This window comes from Triticum aestivum, chromosome 2A (genome assembly GCF_018294505.1).
Source record: "Triticum aestivum cultivar Chinese Spring chromosome 2A, IWGSC CS RefSeq v2.1, whole genome shotgun sequence".
In the NCBI taxonomy this organism is placed as follows: Eukaryota; Viridiplantae; Streptophyta; class Magnoliopsida; order Poales; family Poaceae; genus Triticum; species Triticum aestivum.
Genome location: NC_057797.1, coordinates 95,151,101 through 95,175,919, shown reverse-complemented (window position 1 = coordinate 95,175,919; position 24,819 = coordinate 95,151,101). Strand labels below are relative to the sequence as shown.

At 45.3% G+C, this 24,819-nt stretch overlaps 1 protein-coding gene across 1 annotated transcript; it reads left to right on the top strand.

The window, feature by feature from the left end:
• The first annotated feature begins 16,935 nt into the window (after window positions 1-16,935).
• On the top strand, window positions 16,936-19,139 carry LOC123187771 (trafficking protein particle complex subunit 3). Its single transcript, XM_044599698.1, has 4 exons — window positions 16,936-17,081; window positions 17,175-17,272; window positions 18,102-18,201; window positions 18,778-19,139. Exons 1-4 carry the CDS (start codon window positions 17,022-17,024, stop codon window positions 18,898-18,900), a joined length of 381 nt encoding a protein of 126 aa, XP_044455633.1. The 5' UTR covers window positions 16,936-17,021; the 3' UTR covers window positions 18,901-19,139.
• The last annotated feature ends 5,680 nt before the right edge of the window (window positions 19,140-24,819 follow it).

Sequence of the window (24,819 nt, the reverse complement as noted above, 5' to 3'; positions counted from 1 at the left end):
GTAGTCTAATCACCCCCCCTCTAGACATACTTTCGATCCTACAAGTGGTATCAGAGCTTTGGTCTCCATTTGCTTTGATCTCCATAGCTTTTGGTGGTCATAGCGTTGGTTTCACAACCTAGGAGAGTATGGCGTCTAGCGAGGGAAATTATCACCGTAGAGGTCCTTACTTTGATGGTACTAATTTTGCTAGTTGGAAGCATAAAATGAAAATGCATATTCTTGGACATAACCCCGCCGTTTGGGCTATTGTGTGTGTTGGTTTGCAAGGTGACTTCTTTGATGGGAAAGAACCAAACCGTGAAGCTACCGCGGATGAGTTGAAGATGTTGCAATACAATGCTCAAGCTTGTGATATTCTCTTCAACGGATTGTGCCCCGAACAATTCAACAAAATTAGCCGTCTTGAGAATGCAAAGGAAATTTGGGACACTTTGATTGATATGCACGAAGGTACCGACTCCGTCAAGGAATCCAAGTTGGATGTGCTTCAAAGTCAACTTGACAAGTTCAAAATGAAGGATGGTGAAGGTGTCGCTGAAATGTACTCTAGGCTTGCTCTCATCACAAATGAGATTGCCAGCTTAGGAAGTGAAGAGATGACCGATAGATTCATCATCAAGAAGATTCTAAGAGACTTGGATGGAAAATATGATACCGTGTGCACATTGATCCAAATGATGCCCAATTACAAAAATCTCAAGCCAACGAAGGTGATTGGAAGAATTGTTGCTCATGAGATGTCACTTAAGGATAAAGAGGAACTTCACAACAAATCAAGTGGTGCCTACAAAGCCTCATATGAAGCCCCTACATCATCAAGTGAGAAACAAAACTTCAATGAAGAATTGAGCTTAATGGTGAAGAACTTCAACAAGTTCTACAAGAGTAGAAGCAAAGATAGAAGCTTCAAGTCAAGGTCCTACAATGACAAAAGATCTTCTAGTCGAGAGCGAAACTGCTACAATTGTGGAAGACCCGAACACTATTCCAATGAGTGTACAGCTCCCTACAAGAGAAGAGAAGATTCTCCAAAAAGAAGAAGCAAATAATCACCACCAAGAGAGAGAAGGAGTAGAGATGATCGTTATGAACGAAGATACTCACGGAGAAGCAAGGATTCAGAAAGGAAGGAAAATCATCAAGGAGCTACACAAAACGAAGACATCAAGCTCATGTTGGTGAATGGGTATCCGGCTCTGACTCCGACAGCCACTCCGAGAGAAGTTATCACTCCGACTCCGAAGATACTCAAGATGAAGGTGTTGCCGGTCTAGCACTTGTGTCAACCAACTCCTACGACATATTTGACTCACCAAATGAAGGAATTGGAAGATGCTTCATGGCCAAAGGTCCTAAGGTAACACACCCCGAGTATGTTGATTTCAATAGTGATGAAGATGACTTGTTAGGTGATGATTTGCTTGTTGACAACTCTAGTGATGAATACTATGATGAAACGTCAATTAATCATGCTAATCAATATAAAACGAATGACAATGATAAGGAGAAGATTGAGGCTCTAACTAAAGAACTGAACACTCTTAAGTTAGCTCATGAAACTATCTTCGAAGATCATCGAGAACTTTTAAGAGCTCATGAGAAATTACGCTTTGAAAAGCTCAATCTTGAGCAAGAGCATGAGTTCTTAAAAGAAATCAATGATGATCTCCGCAAGAAAAGTTCTTCTTACATTGCCAAGCGTTTACTCTTATCCACTTACATGCCTCAAGTCAAGTCTAGTAACAAGAACAAGAAAGATTCTTCCTCTAGTAGTAACAATGATCATGCTAAATCCAATATTGTTGCTTCTAGTAGTTCTCTTGATTCCACTAATGATTCTCTTAGCCAAGTTACACTTGAGCAAGAAAATAGCTTATTGAAGGGAATTATAGAGAAAGGAGTGTACAAAAGCCTTGCCGGGAGTAAGCAATTCGAGGAAATTGTGCGCAAGCAAGGAATGCACCGGAAGAATCAAGGTGTTGGTTTTGAACGAAAGTTCAATGCCAATGAAGTTGAGTGGGAAGAAGATCAATACCCCAAGACAAAGTTTGTTCCTCAACAAGAGAAGTATGATACTTCTTTCAAGGGGACACAAGCTCAAGATGATCTTCTACCACAAGACTACAAGCAAAAAGGCAAGGACAAGCTTCAAGAGGAAATTGATGCATTTGAAGAAGCTCCTAAGACCTTAGTCAAGTGGATTCCCAAGACTACTTCAAGTTCCACTTCATCAAGTACGACTACAACTCCAAGGATTCCCATCAAGATGGTGTGGATCCAAAAGAAGAAGAACTAGAGAGTTCTTGAGGGTGACTCTGCCAACATACTTCACTCTTATCATTTTGGCAAGAACAAGTGCAATCAACTTCCACATCTTGCACTAGTTCAAGGAGTCACAAACCCTCTTGTTGGTAAGACAAGGAACAAGGTAACCTAAAAGTTTTCATGGACATCATCTTGTGTGTGCATCACTCTATGTCTATGGATATCCTTGTTTGTTCCTTGTGGGACTAACCCATGTAGGTATTGAAAGTGCAATTCACTCAAATGGATAGCTCCAAGTGATCTACATCAACATTGAGCATCCACATCTTCAACATCTACATGAAGTCATCATCGACAAAACCCGAGGTTAGTTCATCCCTCTAAGGGGGGATATCACATCTAGGGGGAGCTTTACTCTAAGACTTGAGCTAAAGCAACTCTAAAGATGTGAACACAACAATGCTTTATGTAAAAGTGGTAACCCCACTTGAGCTTAAACGATGAGTATGACCTATGATCAAGTGTTCTCACTTGACTCCTAAGTCAATATACTCATATATAGATGACCTTGTCATCGCAAATTGCTTGATAGATGCTAGAATTGGTTGTGCATGCCTTGTCACATATTTCATTTGTCATCTTATTGTGTGAGCATGCTGGTTGCATATTTTACTCATTCGAGGACATCCACTTGTTGTTTTGATTGTTTGGTTTTATTTCCTTTTGCCAAGTGGATGGACAAGAATGCCTAAGAACCTCCTCTAGCTATCTATGCTTTTCTCGTCTCAAACTCTATTCATGCTACATCACAAAATTTGATCAAGTCAGATTCGAACCACTCTGTGTGAGGAGCGCTCGGAGTCCCCGATTTGTCATAGACTTAAACTTCCAAAACCTCTTTATGATTCTCGGTCTGACCGATACTCCACTTTTGGTCCTACCGAGATTATTAAGTTGATCTAGGTTTTTGATCTCGGTGCAACCGATTTGAACCATTCGGTCACACCGAGTTGCAACAACTGTATACAGTTTTGCATTTCGGTGCCACCGAGTTGTTCCACTCGGTCACACCGACAGGGTCAGGCTATATATAGTCACGGGCAAAAATTTGGAAATTTCTCCGAACCCCTTCGCCCGCGCGATAGCCTGCTCTGCCAACTTGGTCTCCGGATCGTCTCCTCGTCGCCAGCCGCCTCCAGTCGCTGGTCTCCGTCACCGTCAACGGAAATTCAACCCCGCCATTGCCGCCGTAGCGAGTCTCTGCCGAACTAGGGTATGGACTCGATCTTTGTGCTATTCCCCAATCTGATTCTTAGCACATTGTGATCATCATGATTCTTGCCACGTTTGTTAAACTTCTATCCAGTCAATGAACTCGTAGATTAGGTTTAATTCGAAAATTTTAGGGTTAGGTTTCCGCCGAAACCATCTCGGACCCACCGAGTTGAAAAACTCGGTCCCACCGATTTGGCTTATGCCATTGCACAAGTGAGACTCGGTCTGACCGAGAATTACTTATCGGTGTGACCGATTTTGGAACTCTGTGAAACCCTAGCAGTCTCGGTGCCACCGAACTGTGACTCGGTCTGACCGAGTTCACTAGTTTAGGTTCCAAAACTGCTTTGGTGTCACCGAGTTTAAAAATCGGTAGATCCGAGATGATTTCAGTGGGAAACTAAAACTAAGATTTTGAATCATTCTTTTGCAAAAATCTCTGCATTTTGTGATGCTCATCCACTCTACCTCATCTATAAACTATTCACAGGGTCAGCAGTCAGCTTGTTCATCATGTCAGACCAAAGTGATAGCCAGAACTTGTCAGAGCAGCAAGTGCAGATGAGTGAGGGCACTAGTCCCTCAAGTTATTCGGATGAAGGCAGCAGGAGCACCCCTAGCAATCTGCCTAAAGCTGCCACAAGACAGAGAAAGAAGAGAACCTCAGACTCAGAAGATGAGGACTATGTGGCAGAAGAGGAAGCAACTTCAAAGAGAGTAGTGCTCGAGAAGGAACATGGCTCAGCTCAAGGCACAAAGCCAGGATTGAAAATCAAAAGGCCAGCAGGTAGGCAGCCTATGCCAAAGGCCAGAGCCTCAACTCAGATTCCTGAAAAGCCTGCAACCATAGAGCCAGTTGCTGCTGAAGGAAAGAAAAGGAAGGAAAGGGTCAAGAAGACCGTAGCCAGAGTGCTTGGAAAGGCTTCCATCATGGAAGATGAGGAGGAAGAAGAAGAGGTAGCTGCACCAGCACCTAAGGCACCCAAGCTGATGGGTGATGCCATAAGAACAGGGGCAGCTGCTTCCAAGGCCAAGCTAGCTCCAAAGCCAAAGCCAAAGAGGAACACAAGAAGCATCCCAGCTACTGAGAAGAACAAGGCCCCAGTGCCTGAAGCTGCAGAAGAAGAAGAGAATGTTCTGAGAAAGCTCAAGCCCAAGATCCCAGACCACAATGATGCTCATCCTGTGGCTGAGGACATGAAGCTCAAAAGAGACTCAGGGCTGAGGAAGTGGAGAGAAGCAGATCCGTATGCTTCAAGGAGAAGAACTGTTGTTGATTACAGGTTTCACACTAAGGAACAGCAGGACTTCTATGAGACAGTTTTGTTGGACAAGAAGCCCATAGTTTTGTGACATGAGATGGGTTGATTGGGAGTACATCAAGGACAATGAAGAGCACTATCGTGGAGTGCAAGACAGCTTCAATGCTTGTGGAGTAGCAGACTTTGTTGGGCAGAAGCTCACAAAGTGGAACGAGGAACTTATTATGCAATTCTACTCCACGGCACACTTCTATCCAGATGGTAGGATAACTTGGATGTCTGAAGGTACGAGGTACCAATCTACAGTTACTGAATGGGCTCAGCTGATCAATGCCCCAGAAGAGCAGGAAGATGACTTGGATGTGTATGCCAAGAAGAAGATGGACCACAACTCTATGTCCAACATGTACAAGGAAATTCCAAATGAAGCACTTGATACTTTCAAGTTTGGCTCAGTGCATTATCTTCTGTCAGGGCTGCCAACTATCAACTGGATCCTTAGGCACACCTTGTTGCCCAAGTCAGGTGATCACAAGATGATCGGAGGCCATGCGATCAATTTGCTTCATATATTTGATGTGCCACAGAAGTTCAAAGTGATGAGCCTCATGGTAGAGACCATTAAGAGGACAGCAGCTGATCAGAAGAGGAGCTGTGGATATGCCCCACAAATTCAGGAGTTAATCAACTCCAAGATGGGCACAGGCATATACTTATTGGACAAGGAACACCTGCCCATCCGTCCATATTTTGAAGATAATCAAGTTGTCATGAATGAGAATGAACCATCATCTGCACAAGCACAAGCAAAGAAGGATAAGGCAAGGAAGGAGAAAGCTACCAAGATGCCAACTCAAGAGGAGGCATCTGAATATTTCCTGAAAACCAAACAAGAGCAGCTTGGTTACTTGATTGCATCCACCCTGCGGATTGAGCAAGGACTAGCCACCCTAACTCAAAACCAGGCAAGCTTAGAGAGGATCATGGAACAAAAGTTCTATGACTTGGATGTCAAAGTGATAGAGATTCAGACTGCAGTGGAGCAGCTCCAGGATGACATGCAGGAGAGGAGAGGCAAGACTACAACTAATGCTTTTGCCAGAGTGCCACGAGGTCCGAGGTCGTCTGCAGTGCCAGTTGCTAACCCCAGAGCCACCACGTCTACACCAGCTACAGCCTCACTCCAGCTTCCACTTCAGCCTCGACTCCGACCACGTCTACAGAAGGCTTTGTCCTTGGAGTGCTCCGGACTCCACCACCACCTGAAGATCAAGCCTGAGTGTCGACTTAGCACTATGCATTTTCTAGGAACTTTTTGGTAACTTGTTGCCAAAGGGGGAGAAAATGTATAGATCATAGGCTTCGAGAGAGAGTGTTGCTTTTATTCTCTCTTGTTTTATTTGGTGATTTTTCGAACTTTGTTTGCTTTTGTGTGAGATACTATGTCATTGCTCGTGAGACATTGATGATCATGTGTTTGATCATAAGCTACACTTAATGTTTGCTTAATATTATCATCTTATCTATCTTATGTGATCATTCACTATTCTTGGTGATGAGTGCATGTATTTCATTCTTATCATTTTAAGCGCTCCACCAAGATGTATGTGACATGGAAGAGTAACCCATGACTCTGACTCTTTGTGCATTTGCAGTTCAAAGCAAATTTTAAATATGCACAAATTTAGGGGGAGCTCTTACTTGTCACATACTTCTCAAAGCGACGATATATTTCATGCTTATTATCATTTGTCGAAGCTTTGATCTATATGTTGTCATCAATTACCAAAAAGGGGGAGATTGAAAGTGCAACTATCCCTAGGTGGTTTTGGTAATTCATAACAACTATAGCTCATTGAGCTAATGCTATTCCAAGATGACTATTTCAGGAAAGCTCAATGATTGGCATGGCATGGATGTGAAAGTGGAACCCTCAAAATGCTAAGGACAAAGGATTGGCTCAAGCTCAAAAGCTCAAGACTCTTCATTTTATATTTTAGTGATCCAAGATCACATTGAGTCTTTAGGAAAAGCCAATACTATCAAGGAGGGATGAGGTGTTGCTTAATGAGCCTCTTGCTTCATGTGCTTAGTGATATTCTCCAAAACCCTCAACTACTTTCCCATATCCACATATGACCTAAACCCTAAGCCAAACTCGGTCATATCGATTCTTTCTATCCGGCGCCACCGAGTTTCACTTGTCATAAGCCACTGCCAAACCCTAGCAATTCGGTTCTACCGATAGGGATCTCGGTCTCACCGAGATGGGATTGCAAACTCTCTATTTCCTTTTCGTAACTTTTCGTTCTCACCGAAAGAGCGAATCGGTCCCACCGAGATTGCAATGTAAACTCTTTGTTTCCCTTTTGTAACTTTTCGGTCTCACCGAAAGAGCAAATCGGTCCCACCGAGTTTGCCTGACCAACTCTCTGGTTAGCTTATTACCAAACTCGGTCTCACCGAGTTTGTGTAATCGGTCTCACCGAGATTACATTATGCCCAAACCCTAACCATATCGGTCCTACCGAGTTGCATGTCAGTCCCACCGAAAATCTCTAACGGTCACTAGGTTTACCTTTTCGGTCCGACCGAGTTTGTTGATTCGGTCCCACTGAGATTGGAAAACTGTGTGTAATGGTTGGATTTTGTGTGGAGGCTATATATACCCCTCCACCTCCTCTTCATTCGTGGAGAGAGCCATCAGAACACATACACAATTCTAACACATATGTTCTGAGAGAGAACCACCTACTCATGTGTTGAGACCAAGATATTCCATTCCTACCATATGAATCCTGATCTCTAGCCTTCCCCAAGTTGCTTTCCACTCAAATCTTCTTTCCACAAAATCCAAATCCTATGAGAGAGAGTTCAGTGTTGGGGAGACTATCATTTGAAGCACAAGAGCAAGGAGTTCATCATCAACACACCATTTGTTACTTCTTGGAGAGTGGTGTCTCCTAGATTGGCTAGGTGTCACTTGGGAGCCTCCGACAAGATTGTGGAGTTGAACCAAGGAGTTTGTAAGGGCAAGGAGATCGCCTACTTCGTGAAGATCTACCGCTAGTGAGGCAAGTCCTTCGTGGGCGATGGCCATGGTGGGATAGACAAGGTTGCTTCTTCGTGGACCCTTCGTGGGTGGTTGCTTCTTCGTGGACCCTTCGTGGGTGGAGCCCTCCATGGACTCGCGCAACCATTACCCTTCGTGGGTGGAGCCCTTCGTGGACTCGCGCAACCGTTACCCTTCGTGGGTTGAAGTCTCCATCAACGTGGATGTAGGATAGCACCACCTATCCGAACCACGGGAAAAACATCCGTGTCTCCAATTGCGTTTGAATTCTCCAAACCCTTCCCTTTACATTCTTGCAAGTTGCATGCTTTTCTTTCCGCTCCCAATATACTCTTTGCATGCTTGCTTGAATTGTGTGATGATTGCTTGACTTGTCCTACAATAGCTAAAATCTGCCAAGAACTAAAATTGGGAAAAGGTTAAGTTTTTATTTGGTCAAGTAGTCTAATCACCCCCCCTCTAGACATACTTTCGATCCTACAGTTGCTTCTGATTTTTTTCTCGACGAAAGACTTCATATAGCAGAAGATGGTCATCGGAGAGGCACCAGGGGGCCAATGAGGTAGGGGCGCGCCCTAGGGGGGGCGGGCGTGCCCCCACCCTCGTGGACAGGGTGTGGGCCCCCTGGTCTTCATCTTTGGTGAGGATTTTTCATTACTTATTATAAGGTATTCTGTGGAGTTTCAGGACTTTTGGAGTTGTGCAGAATAGGTCTCTAATATTTGCTCCTTTTCCAGCCCAGAATTCCAGCTGCCGGCATTCTCCCTCCTTATGTAAACCTTGTAAAATAAGAGAGAATAGCCATAAGTATTGTGACATAATGTGAAATAACAGCCCATAATGAAATAAATATCGATATAAAAGCATGATGCAAAATGGACGTATCAGTGAACCAGAAGAACTTCAACTCCCACAAGCCCAAGGGAAAGAACGGTGTCCAACACAATACCGACTTTAAGAAGAAGGGTAAGAAGACCTTCAAGAAGAACAAGAAGGATGAGGGCTGCTTTACTTGTGGTTCGGTTGAACATTGGGCCAACAAGTGCCCAAACAAGTACAAGAAGTCAGGACAGGACTCCAAGTCCGTCAACATGATTGTGGACAACAATGAGAATGGTGCACCTGGGTACGGTAATTTATTTACTGTTTTTTCAGTGTTTCAGCCCACCGATTGGTGGGTGGACATAGGTGCAGGTGTACATGTGTGTGCTGACATTTCATTGTTCACTTCTTACCAGGCCACAGGCCACGGGTCCGTATTGATGGGGAATGGCGCGAGTGCTTCTGTTCATGGTGTTGGCACGGTCGATCTGAAGTTTACTTCGGGAAGGATCGTGCAATTGAAGAACGTGCAGCATGTCCCCGCCATCAAGAAGAACCTTGTTAGTGGCTCCCTTCTATGTAGAGAAGGGTTTAAGTTGGTTTTCGAGTCTAATAAATTAGGTGTTACGAAATATGGACTCTTTGTTGGAAAAGGTTATGAGAGCAGAGGGATGTTCCGCCTTTCCCTCGCAGATTTTTGTAATAAAGTCATGAACCATGTTCATTCAAATGTTAATGAATCTGAAGTTTGGCATTCACGTCTTTGTCACATTAGTTTCGGTGTTATGACGCGGCTAGCCAAGTTGGATTTAATCCCAAGTTTTACTTTAGCCAAAGGTTCTAAGTGTCTTTCATGTGTGCAAGCTAAGCAACCTCGCAAGCCTCACAAGGCCGCGGAGGAGAGACACTTGGCACCATTAGAACTCATACATTCTGATCTTTGTGAGATGAATGATGTGTTGACTAAAGGTGGAAAGAAATACTTCATGACATTGATAGATGATTCCACTAGATATTGCTATGTGTCTCTGTTAAATACTAAAGATGAGGCTCTACACTACTTTAAAATCTATAAGGCAGAAGTTGAGAATCAACTTGAAAAGAAAATTAAACGAGTCCGGTCAGATCGTGGTGGAGAGTACTTCTCGAGTGAGTTTGATTCTTTTTGTGCGGAACACGGCAGTATTCATGAGAGGACGCCTCCCTATTCACCCCAGTCAAATGGGGTTGCCGAGCGGAAAAACCCTACTCTAACTGATTTGGTTAACGCCATGTTAGATACATCGGGTTTATCCAAGGCATGGTGGGGGGAGGCTATATTGACGGCTTGTCATGTCCTGAATAAAGTTCCGACAAAGGATAATGAGATCACTCCCTATGAGAAATGGGCGAAGAGAAGGACAACACTTTCGTACTTGCATACTTGGGGCTGTTTGGCGAAGTCAATGTGTCGATCCCCAAAAAGCGTAAGCTTGGACCCAAGACTGTGGACTGCGTTAATTTGAGCTACGCTAAGAACAACGTTGGCTATAGATTTCTAGTAGTGAAATCTGAGGTACCTGACCAGAAGGTCGGTACAATTATGGAGTTTAAGGATGCTACATTTTTCGAGGATATTTTTCCTATGAGAGATATGCAAAGCACTTCTAGACAGGAATCTGAGGAGACTCCTGAACCTGCCATCCCTATGGAATATTATGAACAAACACATGATGAAAATCCTGAGGAGGATGACGAGGAAACCCTTGGTAGGGGCAAGAGACAAAGGACTGCAAAGACCTTTGGTGATGATTTCTTCGTGTACCTCGTGGATGATACTCCCACTTCTATTTCTGAAGCGTATGCCTCTCCAGAAGCTGATTACTGGAAGGATGTGGTCCGTAGTGAGATGGACTCCATCATGGCTAACGGGACATGGGATATCACTGATCGTCCTTATGGTTGCAAACCATTAGGATGTAAGTGGATGTTCAAGAGAAGCTTAGGCCCGATGGTACGATTGAAAAGTACAAGGCTAGGCTTGTGGCCAAGGGCTATGACCAGAAAGAAGAGGAAGATTTCTTCGATACTTATTCACCTGTGGCTAGGCTGACCACCATTCGAGTATTACTCTCGTTGGCGGCCTCACATGGTCTTCTCGTCCATCAAATGGATGTTAAGACGGCTTTTCTGAATGGAGAGCTAAATGAGGAAATCTATATGCAACAGCCAGATGGCTTTGTGATAGATGGTCAGGAAAGAAAGGTGTGTAGGTTACTGAAATCTTTATATGGCCTGAAGCAAGCACCTAAGCAATGGCATGATAAGTTTAATACAACTCTGACATCTGTTGGTTTCGTTGTTAATGAGGCTGACAAATGTGTATACTATCGCCATGGTGGGGGCGAAGGAGTTATACTGTGCTTGTATGTTGATGACATACTGATATTCGGAACCAACCTCAAAGTCATTGGGGAGGTCAAGTCGTTTCTGTCTCAGAACTTTGAGATGAAAGACCTTGGTGTGGCTGATGTTATCTTGAACATCAAGCTACTGAGAGATAATGAGGGTGGGACTACACTTCTGCAATCCCACTATGTTGAGAAGGTGTTGAGTCGTTTTGGATATTCGGACTGCACACCATCTCAAACACCATATGATCCTAGCGTGTTGATTTGAACGTCCAAAGGCACGGCTATAGATCAATTGAGATACTCTCAAATCATTGGTTCACTAATGTACCTAGCAAGCGCAACGAGGCCTGACATCGCGTTTGCTGTGAGCAAACTGAGCCGGTTTGTTTCCAAATCGGGTGATGTACATTGGCATGCTGTTGAAAGAGTTATGCGCTATCTGAAAGGTACTATGAACTATGGACTTCACTATACCGGATACCCGTCGGTACTTGAAGGGTATAGTGATGCAAATTGGATCTCTGATGCTGATGAGATGAAGGTCACAACTGGGTATATGTTTACTCTTGGAGGTGGCGCTGTTTCCTGGAAGTCTTGCAAGCAAACGATCTTAACCAGATCGACAATGGAAGCAGAATTAACAACATTAGACACATCTGGTGTCGAAGCAGGATGGCTTCGAGATCTTTTGATGGACTTGCCATTGGTTGATAAATCGGTTCCGGCTATCCTAATCAACTGCGATAATTAGACTGTCATCACCAAGGTGAAAAGTTCAAAGGACAACATGAAGTCCAACAAACACATAAGAATGAGATTAAAGGCTGTCAGAAAATTAAGAAACTCCGGAGTGATAGCGTTGGAGTATGTCCATACAGCTAAGAATCTGGCAGATCCCTTTACGAAAGGGCTATCACGTGTAGTGATAGATAATGCATCGAGGGAGATGGGTATGAGACCAACATGAGTTGCCATGGTAGTAACCCAACCTATGTGATCGGAGATCCCGTGAATTAGGACCTGGGAAAACAAGCCAGTGGTGAACTGTGGAGAGTAACTATACTAATCCACTCTGTTGGAGATGCAATACTCTCGATATTGTATGGTAGGATGACTACTGTCTTAATGTGTTCTGAAGCTTATATAAGCAAGATGCTATCCTACAGAGCGATCTTTGGAGGAACACACCTATATGGGCCCGACTGCTGGTCACAGTCTATGAGATTGGGGTGATCTCTAGTAAGCTCATGAATAGGCCAGGAGTGTGACTTACATGCTCCACCCGAGGGGTCAGCCTTCGGCAGCCTAGTACTAGTAAGACATGTGGTGAAACTTCTTTACGCCAAACTGACAATTCAAGGCATAGTCCATTGTTCAGTTGTGAAGGAGTGTAACTACTTGCTCTAGGTGAAGCTCAACCTTAACAGGTCTTCACTGAAACACTGGTATACCGAAACAGTAATTGGAACAGAGGACACAATGGGCCCTCGAGATCTGGTGGGGGATTGCTGAAATTTAAGATGGGCTCTAGGCCCATATAGCAATTTCTGAAAAATCTATAAGGGCCCATGTGGGTTATATGGCACTAGGTGTAGTGGGAAGTTTAGTCCCACCCCGAAAGTGGAAGAGAAGTTGGACCTCCTTATAAGGGTTTCTCTTCTACATGCTATTGGAGCTTGAGAAGAGAAGAGGCCCTCGCGCGCTCCTCCTCCGCCGCCCGCCACGCCTCGTCACGATGCGTCGCGCCGCGCCGCGCCGCGGGTGGCGGTATTGAGCCGAGCCGAGCTCACACCTACGCGCTTATTTTTGCCAGTCACTAACGAAGAGTTTCTGACAGCTGGGCCACGATCTGAGATGTCGGATCATGGGCTGTCACGGACTCGGACATGGGTCGAGCCCACGTCTCTCCATGCAACTGCGCCTATATAAGTGTGCGGTGTCTCCTAACCCTAGCGGCCACGAACAGATCACATCTGCTCCCACGCGCACGTCCACCGTCGTTCCCTTGCTGCTGCTGCTGCCGCCGGTGACTCCATCCCGTCCGCCGCGTACAAGGTCGACGGGAGAGCAGGTCTCCGAAACCACGCCCTTCTGGTTCCTATACGGGGTGAGGGGCGAATAGGTTTTTGGGCAGCGATTACGCGACTGCTCGCTTCCGATCGTCTTCCTATACGTCCGCGTCGCCTTCATCATCACCATGTCCACCGACGCCGAACGTGCCGCCGTCGAGAAAGCTGAAGCCGACAAGAAGGCCGCCGAGGCCGCCGCTGCTGGCACCAAAGCCGCGGCCTCTGCATGGCCTACTGGAGGGTATAACTCGTTTATCCCGCTCCTACTGTTTTCTGTTTTAGCCATGCTAGCGTTATACGTAGATCTTTCTGCAATTAGCGTAGTATGTGCTAGTTTGACTGAATATCAGTATGCGTTTATTTGTGACAATGCCATGCTAGTGATTTACTCATGGATTAATTTAATCGAGAAATTGCCTATTTATTCAATACTATAAGGTGCTAAATTGATCTGGTACGCTGGCCAGTTCGATCCGATAGCCTAGCATCTCTAATCACTGCCTTAGTTTTACTGGCTTTTTAATGTCCTTGGAGTAAAAAGGGTACGAGTGAAGGAGAAAATAAAAGAGATGTTTAGAAACCTTGATAATTATTTCAAAATTAGTAAGTTTTCCATTACAAAAGTTATGAATAATACCCAAGTAGTGTACAATTAACATGATCCTCGCATCAACTTGTTGTCCCTCCCGTCAAGGTTCAGCCCCGGCCGATTGGTCACGACTAGCTAGCCGCCGCCTCCCAAAAAGCTTAGGTTTCTCTGCCTCCCGCCGGCGCCGTCGCCGGTCCATCCTGTCTTTGGTGGCTTTAGGGCCATGGAAGCGAAGTGGATCCCGGCCCTTGCCGGTGGGAGCGCTTCGTTTTTAGATCTTTTTTCGAGTTTTGTTAGAGTTTTTGTCCTGCTCAGAAAGGCGAGACGGCGGTGGCTCTCTGAAAATGGATTAAAGGTCTTCCCGCTTAGTCCCCGTTTTGTTGATGCATTTAGTATCGTCTGCGGGCGTGTGGAGGTGTGTCTCCGATCAGTCTTGGGTGGATTTGCTCGGATCTGTTTCGTCGTTCGTATATGTTCTTGTGTCATTAGATTGGATCCTTCTGATCTATACTCTTCAGCGGCGGCGGTTGCTGTTCTGGTGTGTTGGTTCTATGGGGCCTTAGCACGATGACTTTCCGGCTATCTACTACAACAAGGTTTGCACGGCTCCGCGCGAGGAAGGGGCGATGACAGTGGCACGCCTTTGGCTTGCTTTAGTGCTTGTAGTCGTCACTATGTGGTCTATGGAACTGAATATTTTTTTATTTTTTTAGTGTTCGTTGTACTACCATTGTTGGAGATGAATGGATTGAAAGTTTTTTCCTGAAAAAAAAACATGATCCTAACTTTTGTTCATGTTAAGCTCATGCATGATTGTATGTTGAGATGACATGTTTACTATTGTGATAAATAAATTTGTGGGATCAGCTGTTTTTTAAATATATGATTACTAAGTATTTTGTTAGAAAATTTCGAATAATTTGCAATTAGCATCAAAGCAAAAATAAAGTTTTGAGGAAAAATAACTTTTGATCATACAATAAATTACGATGAGCAAGGAAAAATAAAAGAGCTGGGCTGCGCAGGGAGGGCGAGGCCCAACGACCCATGAGTTGGTTTTTCCTTGCGAACAGCCCACGAGGTCAACCGGTCACCGCCTCACCGGGAACTTCCTAGGGTTTCCTCCCTTAATCCACCAAACCCTTCGCTTCCGAGCCTCCCCCGCCGCCGCAGCTGCCCAAGCCCGCCGCCCAAACGCACACCGCCGCTGTAGTCTCCCAACACAATCAATTGTTAGGCCCACTGTGTTGGTGAGTCGTGATGTTTTGCCGCTGCACTCTGTAGGTACGTACAGTACCTGCGATTTCCTTCTCTTCCACGCTGCCCCAGATTCTGATCTGGATACTTGGATTTATCGGGTTGAGTTGCAGTAGGATGATTGTGCTTGCCCCTAATTGATTGTGCCTTTAAAAGTAACACGAGTAATTCAGGAAAAATCTGGACCTTGTCCGCCTGTTTACAATTAGGCAGAACAGGATGCCAAAGCGGCCGCGGAAATGTAAGCATGGCGGCGGCCGTGAGCGACTTTACCTTGTCTTTGATGACTGGTGCCATGGATATAGCATCCGCATGGTGAACTTGTTGCCCGGCGAGAACCATCAGCAGACTGCTTTCTCAGACCAAGACGACCAAGACAAGGTGCCACATTTTCCTCGGCCTTTCTTCCGCATGGTGGCGCCTCGTGAATCTCCTAAGTACTTCACATCAGCCTTTGGCACCAGGATCTTGGCGATGCATCCGAGAGATCCCGAGGGTGACTTGTTGGAAGGTTACTTCCCCATGTTGGACGTCCGCTCGCGGTGTGTCACCACTGGCCCTAGGCAGAGAGATCTTTTTTATCCCATCTACCACCTCCCGGTCGGCAACAAGCCATTCACTATGAGCTCTTACTCCTTCGAGATGCTCTGCTTGGAGGAGCTCTCAGACAAGGTATCGCATCGAAATTCCAGCAAAGAGTGGTCGTGGAAAGAGCTCGAGCAGCAGCCATTTAATGTTTGTGACGTCACTTCCTACTCCTTGCACCCTGAAGAACGGACCTTCCTCATCAGCACCAAGAAGGACACCACCGAGGCCACCTTCAGCTTTGACACGGAGAGGCATTCATCGAAACTACTTGGCAATTGGGTTCTGCCCTTCGACGGCCAGGGTCACTTTGACCAGCACCTCAAGGCCTTTGTCGGGCTCTCCAAAGAACCGGACACCCTCGGCCAAATTTACTGCTGCGACGTGCCCATCTATGGTACCTGTGAAGGGCAGTGCCCTGTCCCTTCGATGAATCTCCGCAAGGAGAATCTGTTCATTTCTGGTGACCCAAGGGATAAGCATGTAGGTGCTACCCTTGTCTATATGGGAGGCGTGAGCAAATTCTGTCTCGTGCAGTGTGTCAACAAGGAGGTCGCTTGACAACATTCTCTTGACAACATTCTCTCTCAGCCTGGACGATCAGCGTAAAGAACTGACAACATTCTCTCTCAGCCTGGACGATCAGCGTAAAGAACTGACAACTGGCGATACCTGTCACTCGCAGTACTACAAAGTGCCCAAAGCAACCACCAAGTCGTTACTCGTTCAAGATCCTGTGGCATTTTGGATGTAGAATGCTGGAAGTATTGTCATGATAATCAGTTCCTTATTTTATTTTCACTCAGTTACAACCCTGTTGCCTTCTACAGTATGTTTTAATAATGTCTGCACTCCTGTGATTTAGTCAATGTACTGTCTTTTGTTTTCATGTTAGTTTGCAACAAGAAAGTATTCCATTATGTGTTTGTTTTCATGTCTTTTGTTTTCTGGTAGGAAGTTGCAAACTAAGTGTCGGGGGTGCTGCTGCTTCAGTAAACCTGTCACCTGGCAACGCCATAGAAATGCATCGTTTTAATCTGTTTTTGTTGCGCTGTGATTTTTCTAACATGCGTTTCCCTCCTATCTGGATGTGTGCCAGCGTGTGATGTTCTCTGAATCATACTTTAGGCCTTGTTTGGTACTAGGGTTTTTGAGGGGATTGGTGGGGAACCTTTAGTTTTCTTTAGTGGGAAAAGAAAATTGTTGCTTTAAAAGGGAACCTCTAGTTTATTTTCTTTAGTGGGAAAGAATGGGCCGTTCTACTCTTTTAGGGGCCGATGGACTATACAGTTGGCAAGCCCAAGCCCAAACTTTATCCGCAAAACAAAAAGGATAAGCCCAAACTGGCCTATAACCAAAGTACTAGAGACCGGCGACTCTGCAAGTGGTTCTCTCTGTTCTCTCTCGCCACCGGCCCCGATCTCGGCGATGCCGCCTCTCACGACCCCCAAGTCCGGTGATGCCCTCTTCGCCAGCGTCGAGCGCATAGTAAGCTTCCAAACCACAGCCCACCCCCCGCCCCCTCCCCCTGGCCTCCCGTACATCTGCGCCCCGCGCTGATCTGGTTGTGTTGTTCTGCATAATGCGGAGCTCTTCACGCTCACGTATGGCACCATCGTGCGGCAGCTGCTCACGGATCTCGAAGAGGTCGAGGAGGTCAACAAGCAGCTCGATCAGATGTACGCCCGTTTTCTTACTTCATCTGCCTCTTAAGTTTCTAGGGAAATTTGGAAACTGCTGATGTCTGATGGGGCATTTGAGGGATCAGATCTAGAAGTGGGAATCTGGGAATTTGCTGTTCTTTTACCCAGGGATCAGGTGTGAGGGTTTAACAGTGAGCTAGCTGCAATATTCTGAGAATGAGAATCCAAATAGATGTAGCTATGCATTTCGCGCCCTAATTGACTAATGTTCGTGTAGTCTGTGTGTGAGCAGAAGATTGTGTTATTTGGTGATCTTGTATCAACTTCTCAATTGAAGAGATTTATCCTACCCGGATTATATACAACTCCTGGTGTTGTCATTGTTGGTGTGGCAACACATCATTTATGTTCCATTGTTCCATGGAGGAGGAGATTGTCCAATTGCACTATACTCCAACTCTCCAAACCTGATCCTGTTTTTTGTACTGAGTCGAGGAGCATGGATCTAGCACATTTAAGAATTAAAGCCATGCATCACTTGTAGAACAAAGAGGGATGGCGGGATATGAAAGTGAATCACATATGAATTATTAATATGTTTCCTACTACGGTTGCTAGTTTATAGCTTATGTGGTGAATTGACTCTCAAGGCTTGCTAGCAGTTATTACTATGATTGCTGTATTTTAACTTTGCTTGGGAAGTGAATCACATATGAATTCTCAATAGTCTCCTACTATGGTTGCTGGTTTATAGCTTATTTAGTGAATTAATTCTCAGGCTTGCTGGTAGCTATTAATATGATTGCTGTATTTTAACTTTGCTTGGGAAACCTTTCTTACATGTTATATCTTCTTTAATATTCAGGGGTTACAATATTGGAACTCGGTTGGTCGATGAATTCTTAGCCAAGTCAAATGTATCAAACTGTGCTGACTTCAAGGAGACTGCTGATACTATAGCAAAGGTCATTTGCTAAACTTGCTATTCTCTGGTTGAGATTAGCACAAAAGTAATGCATGCATATTTTGAAGTTCTTTTACCTGTATTCATATGCCTAGACTTTTGAGACAAAATGTTTTGAGAGGCCAGAAAGGGAATACATATGTTTATTAGTCAACAGAAGTCGACAGTGTGGCAGTTTTTACCACTGTATAACAGTGGTTTCAATTTTATGAGATGCAGACACTCAGCTATGTTTGTCCGGTGATAGCATTCTTTACTGCTACCATAGCTATGCACCATTCAGGGACATTCCATGCCCTCTCTTTCTTCTACAGATTCTCTATGTAGTACATTAAACTCATTTCTTATGCACCTCAACTTGTTCATTAATCGAAGGCCCAAGACTTACTACCATATTTTCAAGGTTGTTCAACACTTTTTTTTTCTTCTTAGAACAATCAAACTCATCCCCTAGCAGGTTCCCCCTTCTGCTATCCTCCTTATGGCTTTATGCTCTGACAATCTTCCTTTTTTTCCTTATGAGTTTCAGAAGTCATTTACCATTCGCTGATCAAGTTTAATTGATGTTGCGGTGCAGGTTTCCGTGAAGACGGAGGTTACATGGGTCCGTGATATGCTTCGCGGTGATGATGCCTACGAGATGCGGGTGAAGCTCACCAAGCAAGTCCCGGAGGAATACCCCTACAAGGATGATGACTAGTTTCATCTCAAGGGGTAGCTCTTCCGCACGGTGGCGCTTGTTGCGCTTGTTTGCTTGTCTGGATATCTGTTTTGCTTTCCCTGTGGGTGTAATTCTGGTACAACCGTCATGTTTTACATGAGGCACCTGTGCATTGTATTTTGCAGCTGCACTGTGTACCGCAGATGTATTGTAGAGATCTTGTATGGTTTTCCTGCTTTGGAACAGTGCCTGGGAATGAAGTGCTTTTACTCTGATTAGCTGCCAAATCTTTTGGGAATAAACTGGTCTGGAAAATATCTTTCAGAGCTACTCCCTCCGTAAAGATATATAAGTAGTGATCTAAACGCTCTTATATTTCTTTATTATAGAGGGAGTAATTGGCAAACCATTTTCTGCTATGAAGTTATGCACTTTTCAGATAGGCTACATCTACAATATCAAATATGTAACTACAAAAAAGTATTTTATGACAAATCTAATCTAATGAAACTGATTTGGTGTTGCAGTAGCATTCATATTTCTTCTCTCCTGCATTTTAAAAAAATCAGTGGTGCCAACGTATTACGTCCCCTCGTGAAATCTATCAGAAAAGCTAGGCACCAAAAAAATGCTTTTTTGAAAAGAATGAAAACATTAGGCGTTAATATAGACATCCGTTTGCCAGCTAATCTTCCCAGCCATCCTTGGTCGACCCGCTTGAAGCCAGACCTTTCGAGGCAGGTTGGGCATAGAGTTTGATGGTGTCAACGGCGCCTCCTCACCATCCCAGGTCTCCCCAATTGTCGTCCCACCGGTACCTCCGGTGCGTCAAGCTTCTGGTATGCTGGCCCACCATATTGCTTACGCACCCTCCGCCTCGGTATTACTCGGAAGGTGTTCCTTGTGACTGCGGTATCAAGATTGATTCTACAGGTTTTTTCTTCTGTGACTTTGAGAACTATCAATATGTCATTCATGGTTTCGCTGATAGAAACGCTCACATGTGTCTGGATTAATAATGACAGAAGAAGAGAGGATCAGTACAGCACTCAGACAACACAAAAAACAGAATGCCGAAGTTCCGGTTCTATATCGAAGTTGATAAGAGCAAAGGTAGATCCAGGGAGACAATTTTAACAAACATCAGAAAAAAAATACAATACTACTGCTAAGCATGTATGTAGATCGGGATAGGCATATTATACTGCAATTCATGTGTGATATAACACCCATGATCAAACATGGAAGAACAGACACAAAACTGGATTTTGCAGCCACGGCTTGGTAAAGTGCAACAAGGCACTCATATGCCTGTTGGACAAACTTCCACTGCAGAATGGAAAAGAAATGGCAGTTTTTTCAGAAATGTATATACTCCAAGCAAAAAGTAAAATGCTGAGACATTTCATATGAGAAGATTAAGCCATAAGAGCCAACCATATGATTATTTCCAAAGATAAATTATCATGCACAGTAGCATACCTCATTGTGATCGTTTGCTTCAACATGAACTGTATCTAGTGCTAACGTCACATAATCTGCAGCCATTATGCTAACATCAAGTGGGTTTACGCCTTTGTTGTCCATCAAAAGGGATAGAGCTGACGAATCAGGCTTCAACTGTAACAAGTCACTTAAGTGCAAAAATGTGGAAAGGGCTCGAAAGAACTAAGATGAGTACATTAATAAAACTTCAGAGAGATCACTTGAAGGAATATCTTGTCAAACATTTGCTATTTGAGAAAAAAAATGGATAGTCGGTGTTCTTGAGGCAAACACTAACAAAGTTCTACAGGGACTCCATCTGCACTTCAGCAAAAATAAATTATGTCTGATTTAACCCCCAAACTCCGCCTATGTTGTCTCAACATAGCCGGTCCCAAGCCCGGGTAAAGGAGGAGGGTTGTGATAGGCTTGGCGAGCCAACGTAAAAACTCAGCCATTCTTATGGAGATGAAACACAAAAGATTTTCGTTGGGGCGTAACCCTCTCAGCGACGCGCCACATCGGAACCCCGGTGTGGTGGAAAATGGGCAAGGGCCGGGCCGTCACCCCCCAGGTGGCGCAGCGTATCTTGATCCGGATACGGTGGCAAGTGAGCGAGGATCGGGTCGTCGCATCCTTAGTGGCGCGCTACATCGGTGCCCGGATGTAGTGGAAAATGAGCAAGGGTCTTCGCATTTGATTCGACGAGTGCAAAGGGTAAGGAAGCTAGCCGAGCCTAGGAGGATTCGCTTAGGTAGCTGGAACGTAGAGTCTCTGACAGGGAAGCTTCGGGAGCCAGTTGATGCAGCGGTGAGGAGAGGTGTTGATATCCTTTGCGTCCAAGAAACCAAATGGAGAGGACAGAAGGCGAAAGAGGTGGAGGATACTGGCTTCAAGCTGTGGTACACGGGGACGGCTGCAAACAGAAATGGCGTAGGCATCTTGATCAACAAGAGCCTCAAGTATGGAGTGGTAGACGTCAAGAGACGTGGGGACCGGATTATCCTGGCCAAGCTGGTAGTTGAGGACTTGGTTCTCGATGTTATCAGCGCGTATGCCCCGCAAGTAGGCCACAATGAGAACACCAAGAGGGAGTTCTAGGAAGGCCTGGAAGACATGGTTAGGAGTGTACCGATTGGTGAGAAGCTCTTCATAGGAGTGTACCGGGCACGCGCACACACGCATGCAGCAACACACATGCACGCGCACACACACGCAGCAACACACACGCACACAGCACACACACACATACACACACACACAGCAGCAGCATACACGCAGGCAGCACATAGGCAGCACATAGGCACGCAACAGCACACACACGCGCGCGCACGTACACACGCAGTAGCAAACACACACGCAGCAGCACACACGCACACACACATGCAGCAGCAGCACACATGTGCGCGTGCACCCACACACGCAACAGCACACACGCGCGCACAGACATACCGCATGAGGGGCAAAATCATCTTTTCAGGTGTCATTTAGTCTCAAAATGGACGGAAGCGTCGTATAGGGAATAAAATTTAGGACTAGTGTCAAATAGGGAAGAATTTTTTTTCCAATGTCAAATAAGGAACCAGATTTTAAGACAGTGTCAAATAAGGAATTTTCTCTACATCTAACACAGGTTTTGAAGGGGCGCATGGGGGCTTTGGCTATGGTATCAGGAATCAAGAAGAAGATGTCTTAAGCTTTGCTCTAGCCTACAACATGATTGTAGCTAACACCCTCTTTAGAAAGAGAGAATCACATCTGGTGACTTTTAGTAGTGGAACACTCTAGCTAGATTGATTTCATCCTCTCGAGAAGAGAAGATAGGCGTGCGTGCCTAGACTGTAAGGTGATACCTGGAGAGAGTGTTGTACCCCAGCATAAGCTGGTGGTTGCTGACTTCCGCTTTCGGATTCGTGTCCAGCGGGATAAGCGTGCCAAAGTCGCTAGAATGAAGTGGTGGAAGCTCAAGGGGGAGGTAGCTCAGGCGTTCAAGGAGAGGGTCATTAAGGAGGGCCCTTGGGAGGAAGGAGAGGATGCGGACAATGTGTGGATGAAGATGGCGACTTGCATTCGTAAGGTGGCCTCGGAGGAGTTTGGAGTGTCTAGGGGAAGGAGAAGCGAAGATAAGGATACCTGGTGGTGGAATGATGATGTCCAGAAGGCGATTAAAGAGAAGAAAGATTGCTTCGGACGCCAATACCTGGATAGGAGTGCAGACAACATAGAGAAGTACAAGATGGCGAAGAAGGCCGCAAAGCGAGCTGTTGATGAAGCAAGGGGTCGGGCATATGAGGACCTCTACCAACGGTTAGGCACGAAGGAAGGCGAAAGGGACATCTATAAGATGACCAAGATCTGAGAGAGGAAGACGAGGGATATTGGCCAAGTCAAATGCATCAAGGACGGAGCAGGCCAACTCTTGGTGAAGGACGAGGAGATTAAGCATAGATGGCGGGAGTACTTCGACAAGCTGTTCAATGGGGAGAATGAGAGTTCTACCATTGAACTGGACGACTCCTTTGATGAGACCAGCATGCGTTTTGTGCGGCGAACCCAGGAATCTGAGGCCAGGAGGCTTTAAAAAGGATGAAGGGGGGCAAGGCGATAGGCCCTGATTGTATCCCCATTGAGGTGTGGAAAGGTCTCGGGGACATAGCGATAGTATGGCTAACCAAGCTTTTCAACCTCATTTTTCGGGCAAACAAGATGCCAGAAGAATGGAGACGGAGTATATTAGTACCAATCTTCAAGAACAAGGGGGGTGTTCAGATTTGTACTAATTACCATGGAATTAAGCTGATGAGCCATACAATGAAGCTATGGGAGAGAGTCATTGAGCACCGCTTAAGAAGAATGACAAGCGTGACCAAAAATCAGTTTGGTTTCATGCCTGGGAGGTCGACCATGGAAGCCATTTTCTTAGTACGACAACTTATGGAGAGATATAGGGAGCAAAAGAAGGACTTGCATATGGTGTTCATTGACTTGGAGAAGGCCTATGATAAGATACCGCGGAATGGCATGTGCTGGGCCTTGGAGAAACACAAAGTCCCAGCAAAGCACATTACCCTCATCAAGGACATGTATGATAATGTTGTGACAAGTGTTCGAACAAGTGATGTCGACACCGATGACTTCCCGATTAAGATAGGACTGCATCAGGGGTCAGCTTTGAGCCCTTACCTTTTCGCATTGGTGATGGATGAGGTCACAAGGGATATACAAGGAGATATCCCATGGTGTATGCTCTTTGCGGATGATGTGGTGCTAGTTGACGATAGTCGGACGGGGGTAAATAGGAAGTTAGAGTTATGGAGACAAACCTTGGAATCAAAAGGGTTTAGGCTTAGTAGAACTAAAACCGAGTACATGATGTGCGGTTTCAGTACTGTTAGGTGTGAGGAGGATGAGGTTAGCCTTGATGGCCAGGTGGTACCTTGGAAGGACACCTTTCGGTATTTGGGGTCAATGCTGCAGGAGGATGGGGGTATTGATGAAGATGTGAACCATCGAATCAAAGCCGGATGGATAAAGTGGCGCCAAGCTTCTGGCATTCTCTGTGACAAGAGAGTGCCACAAAAGCTAAAAGGCAAGTTCTACAGGACGGCGGTTCGACCTGCAATGTTGTATGGCGCTGAGTGTTGGCCGACTAAAAGGCGACATGTTCAACAGTTAGGTGTGGCAGAGATGCGTATGTTGAGATGGATGTGTGGCCACACGAGGAAGGATCGAGTCCGGAATGATGATATACGAGATAGAGTTGGGGTAGCACCAATTGAAGAGAAGCTTGTCCAACATCGTCTGAGATGGTTTGGGCATATTCAGCGCAGGCCTCCAGAAGCTCCAGTGCATAGCGGACGGCTAAAGCGTGCGGAGAATGTCAAGAGAGGGCGGGGTAGACCGAATTTGACATGGGAGGAGTCCGTTAAGAGAGACCTGAAGGATTGGAGTGTCACCAAAGAGCTAGCTATGGACAGGGGTGCGTGGAAGCTTGCTATCCATGTGCCAGAGCCATGAGTTGGTTGCGAGATCTTATGGGTTTCACCTCTAGCTTACCCCAACTTGTTTGGGACTAAAGGCTTTGTTGTTGTTGTTGTTGTTGTTGTTGTTGTTGTTGTTGTTGTTGTTGATGATGATGATGATGATTTAACCCCAGTAAGTACGGTAGTTTTGGTTTGTGGCCCCACCTAGGCCCAAAATTCTGATCAGAGTATGGCATGTCCAAAACTGTGGTCATCAGTTGATAGCACTAGTTTTGGCTGCCCGTTGACAGTAAACTAAACTATAATTGGCAACGCATTACTGCCATGTCTCTACCAGTTGTGTGAACTATCCAATCCCAACATCACCAAATTATGGTACTCCCTCTGTTCACTTTTATAAGGCGTTGTAGACACTTCAGACAACGTGCAAAACTGCTCAATTTCAGTTGTCTGAAACGACTTATAAAAGTGAATGGAGGGAGTAGCCAAA

Bases quoted from the DNA above. Each gene is read 5' to 3' on its own strand.
- LOC123187771 (XM_044599698.1), top strand. From the start codon at position 17,022: ATGCCGCCTCTCACGACCCCCAAGTCCGGTGATGCCCTCTTCGCCAGC. The intron at 17,082-17,174 runs GTAAGCTTCCAA...GTTGTTCTGCAT, and splicing joins TCGCCAGCGTCGAGCGCATA to AATGCGGAGCTCTTCACGCT. The intron at 18,202-18,777 runs GTCATTTGCTAA...GTTGCGGTGCAG, and splicing joins CTGCTGATACTATAGCAAAG to GTTTCCGTGAAGACGGAGGT.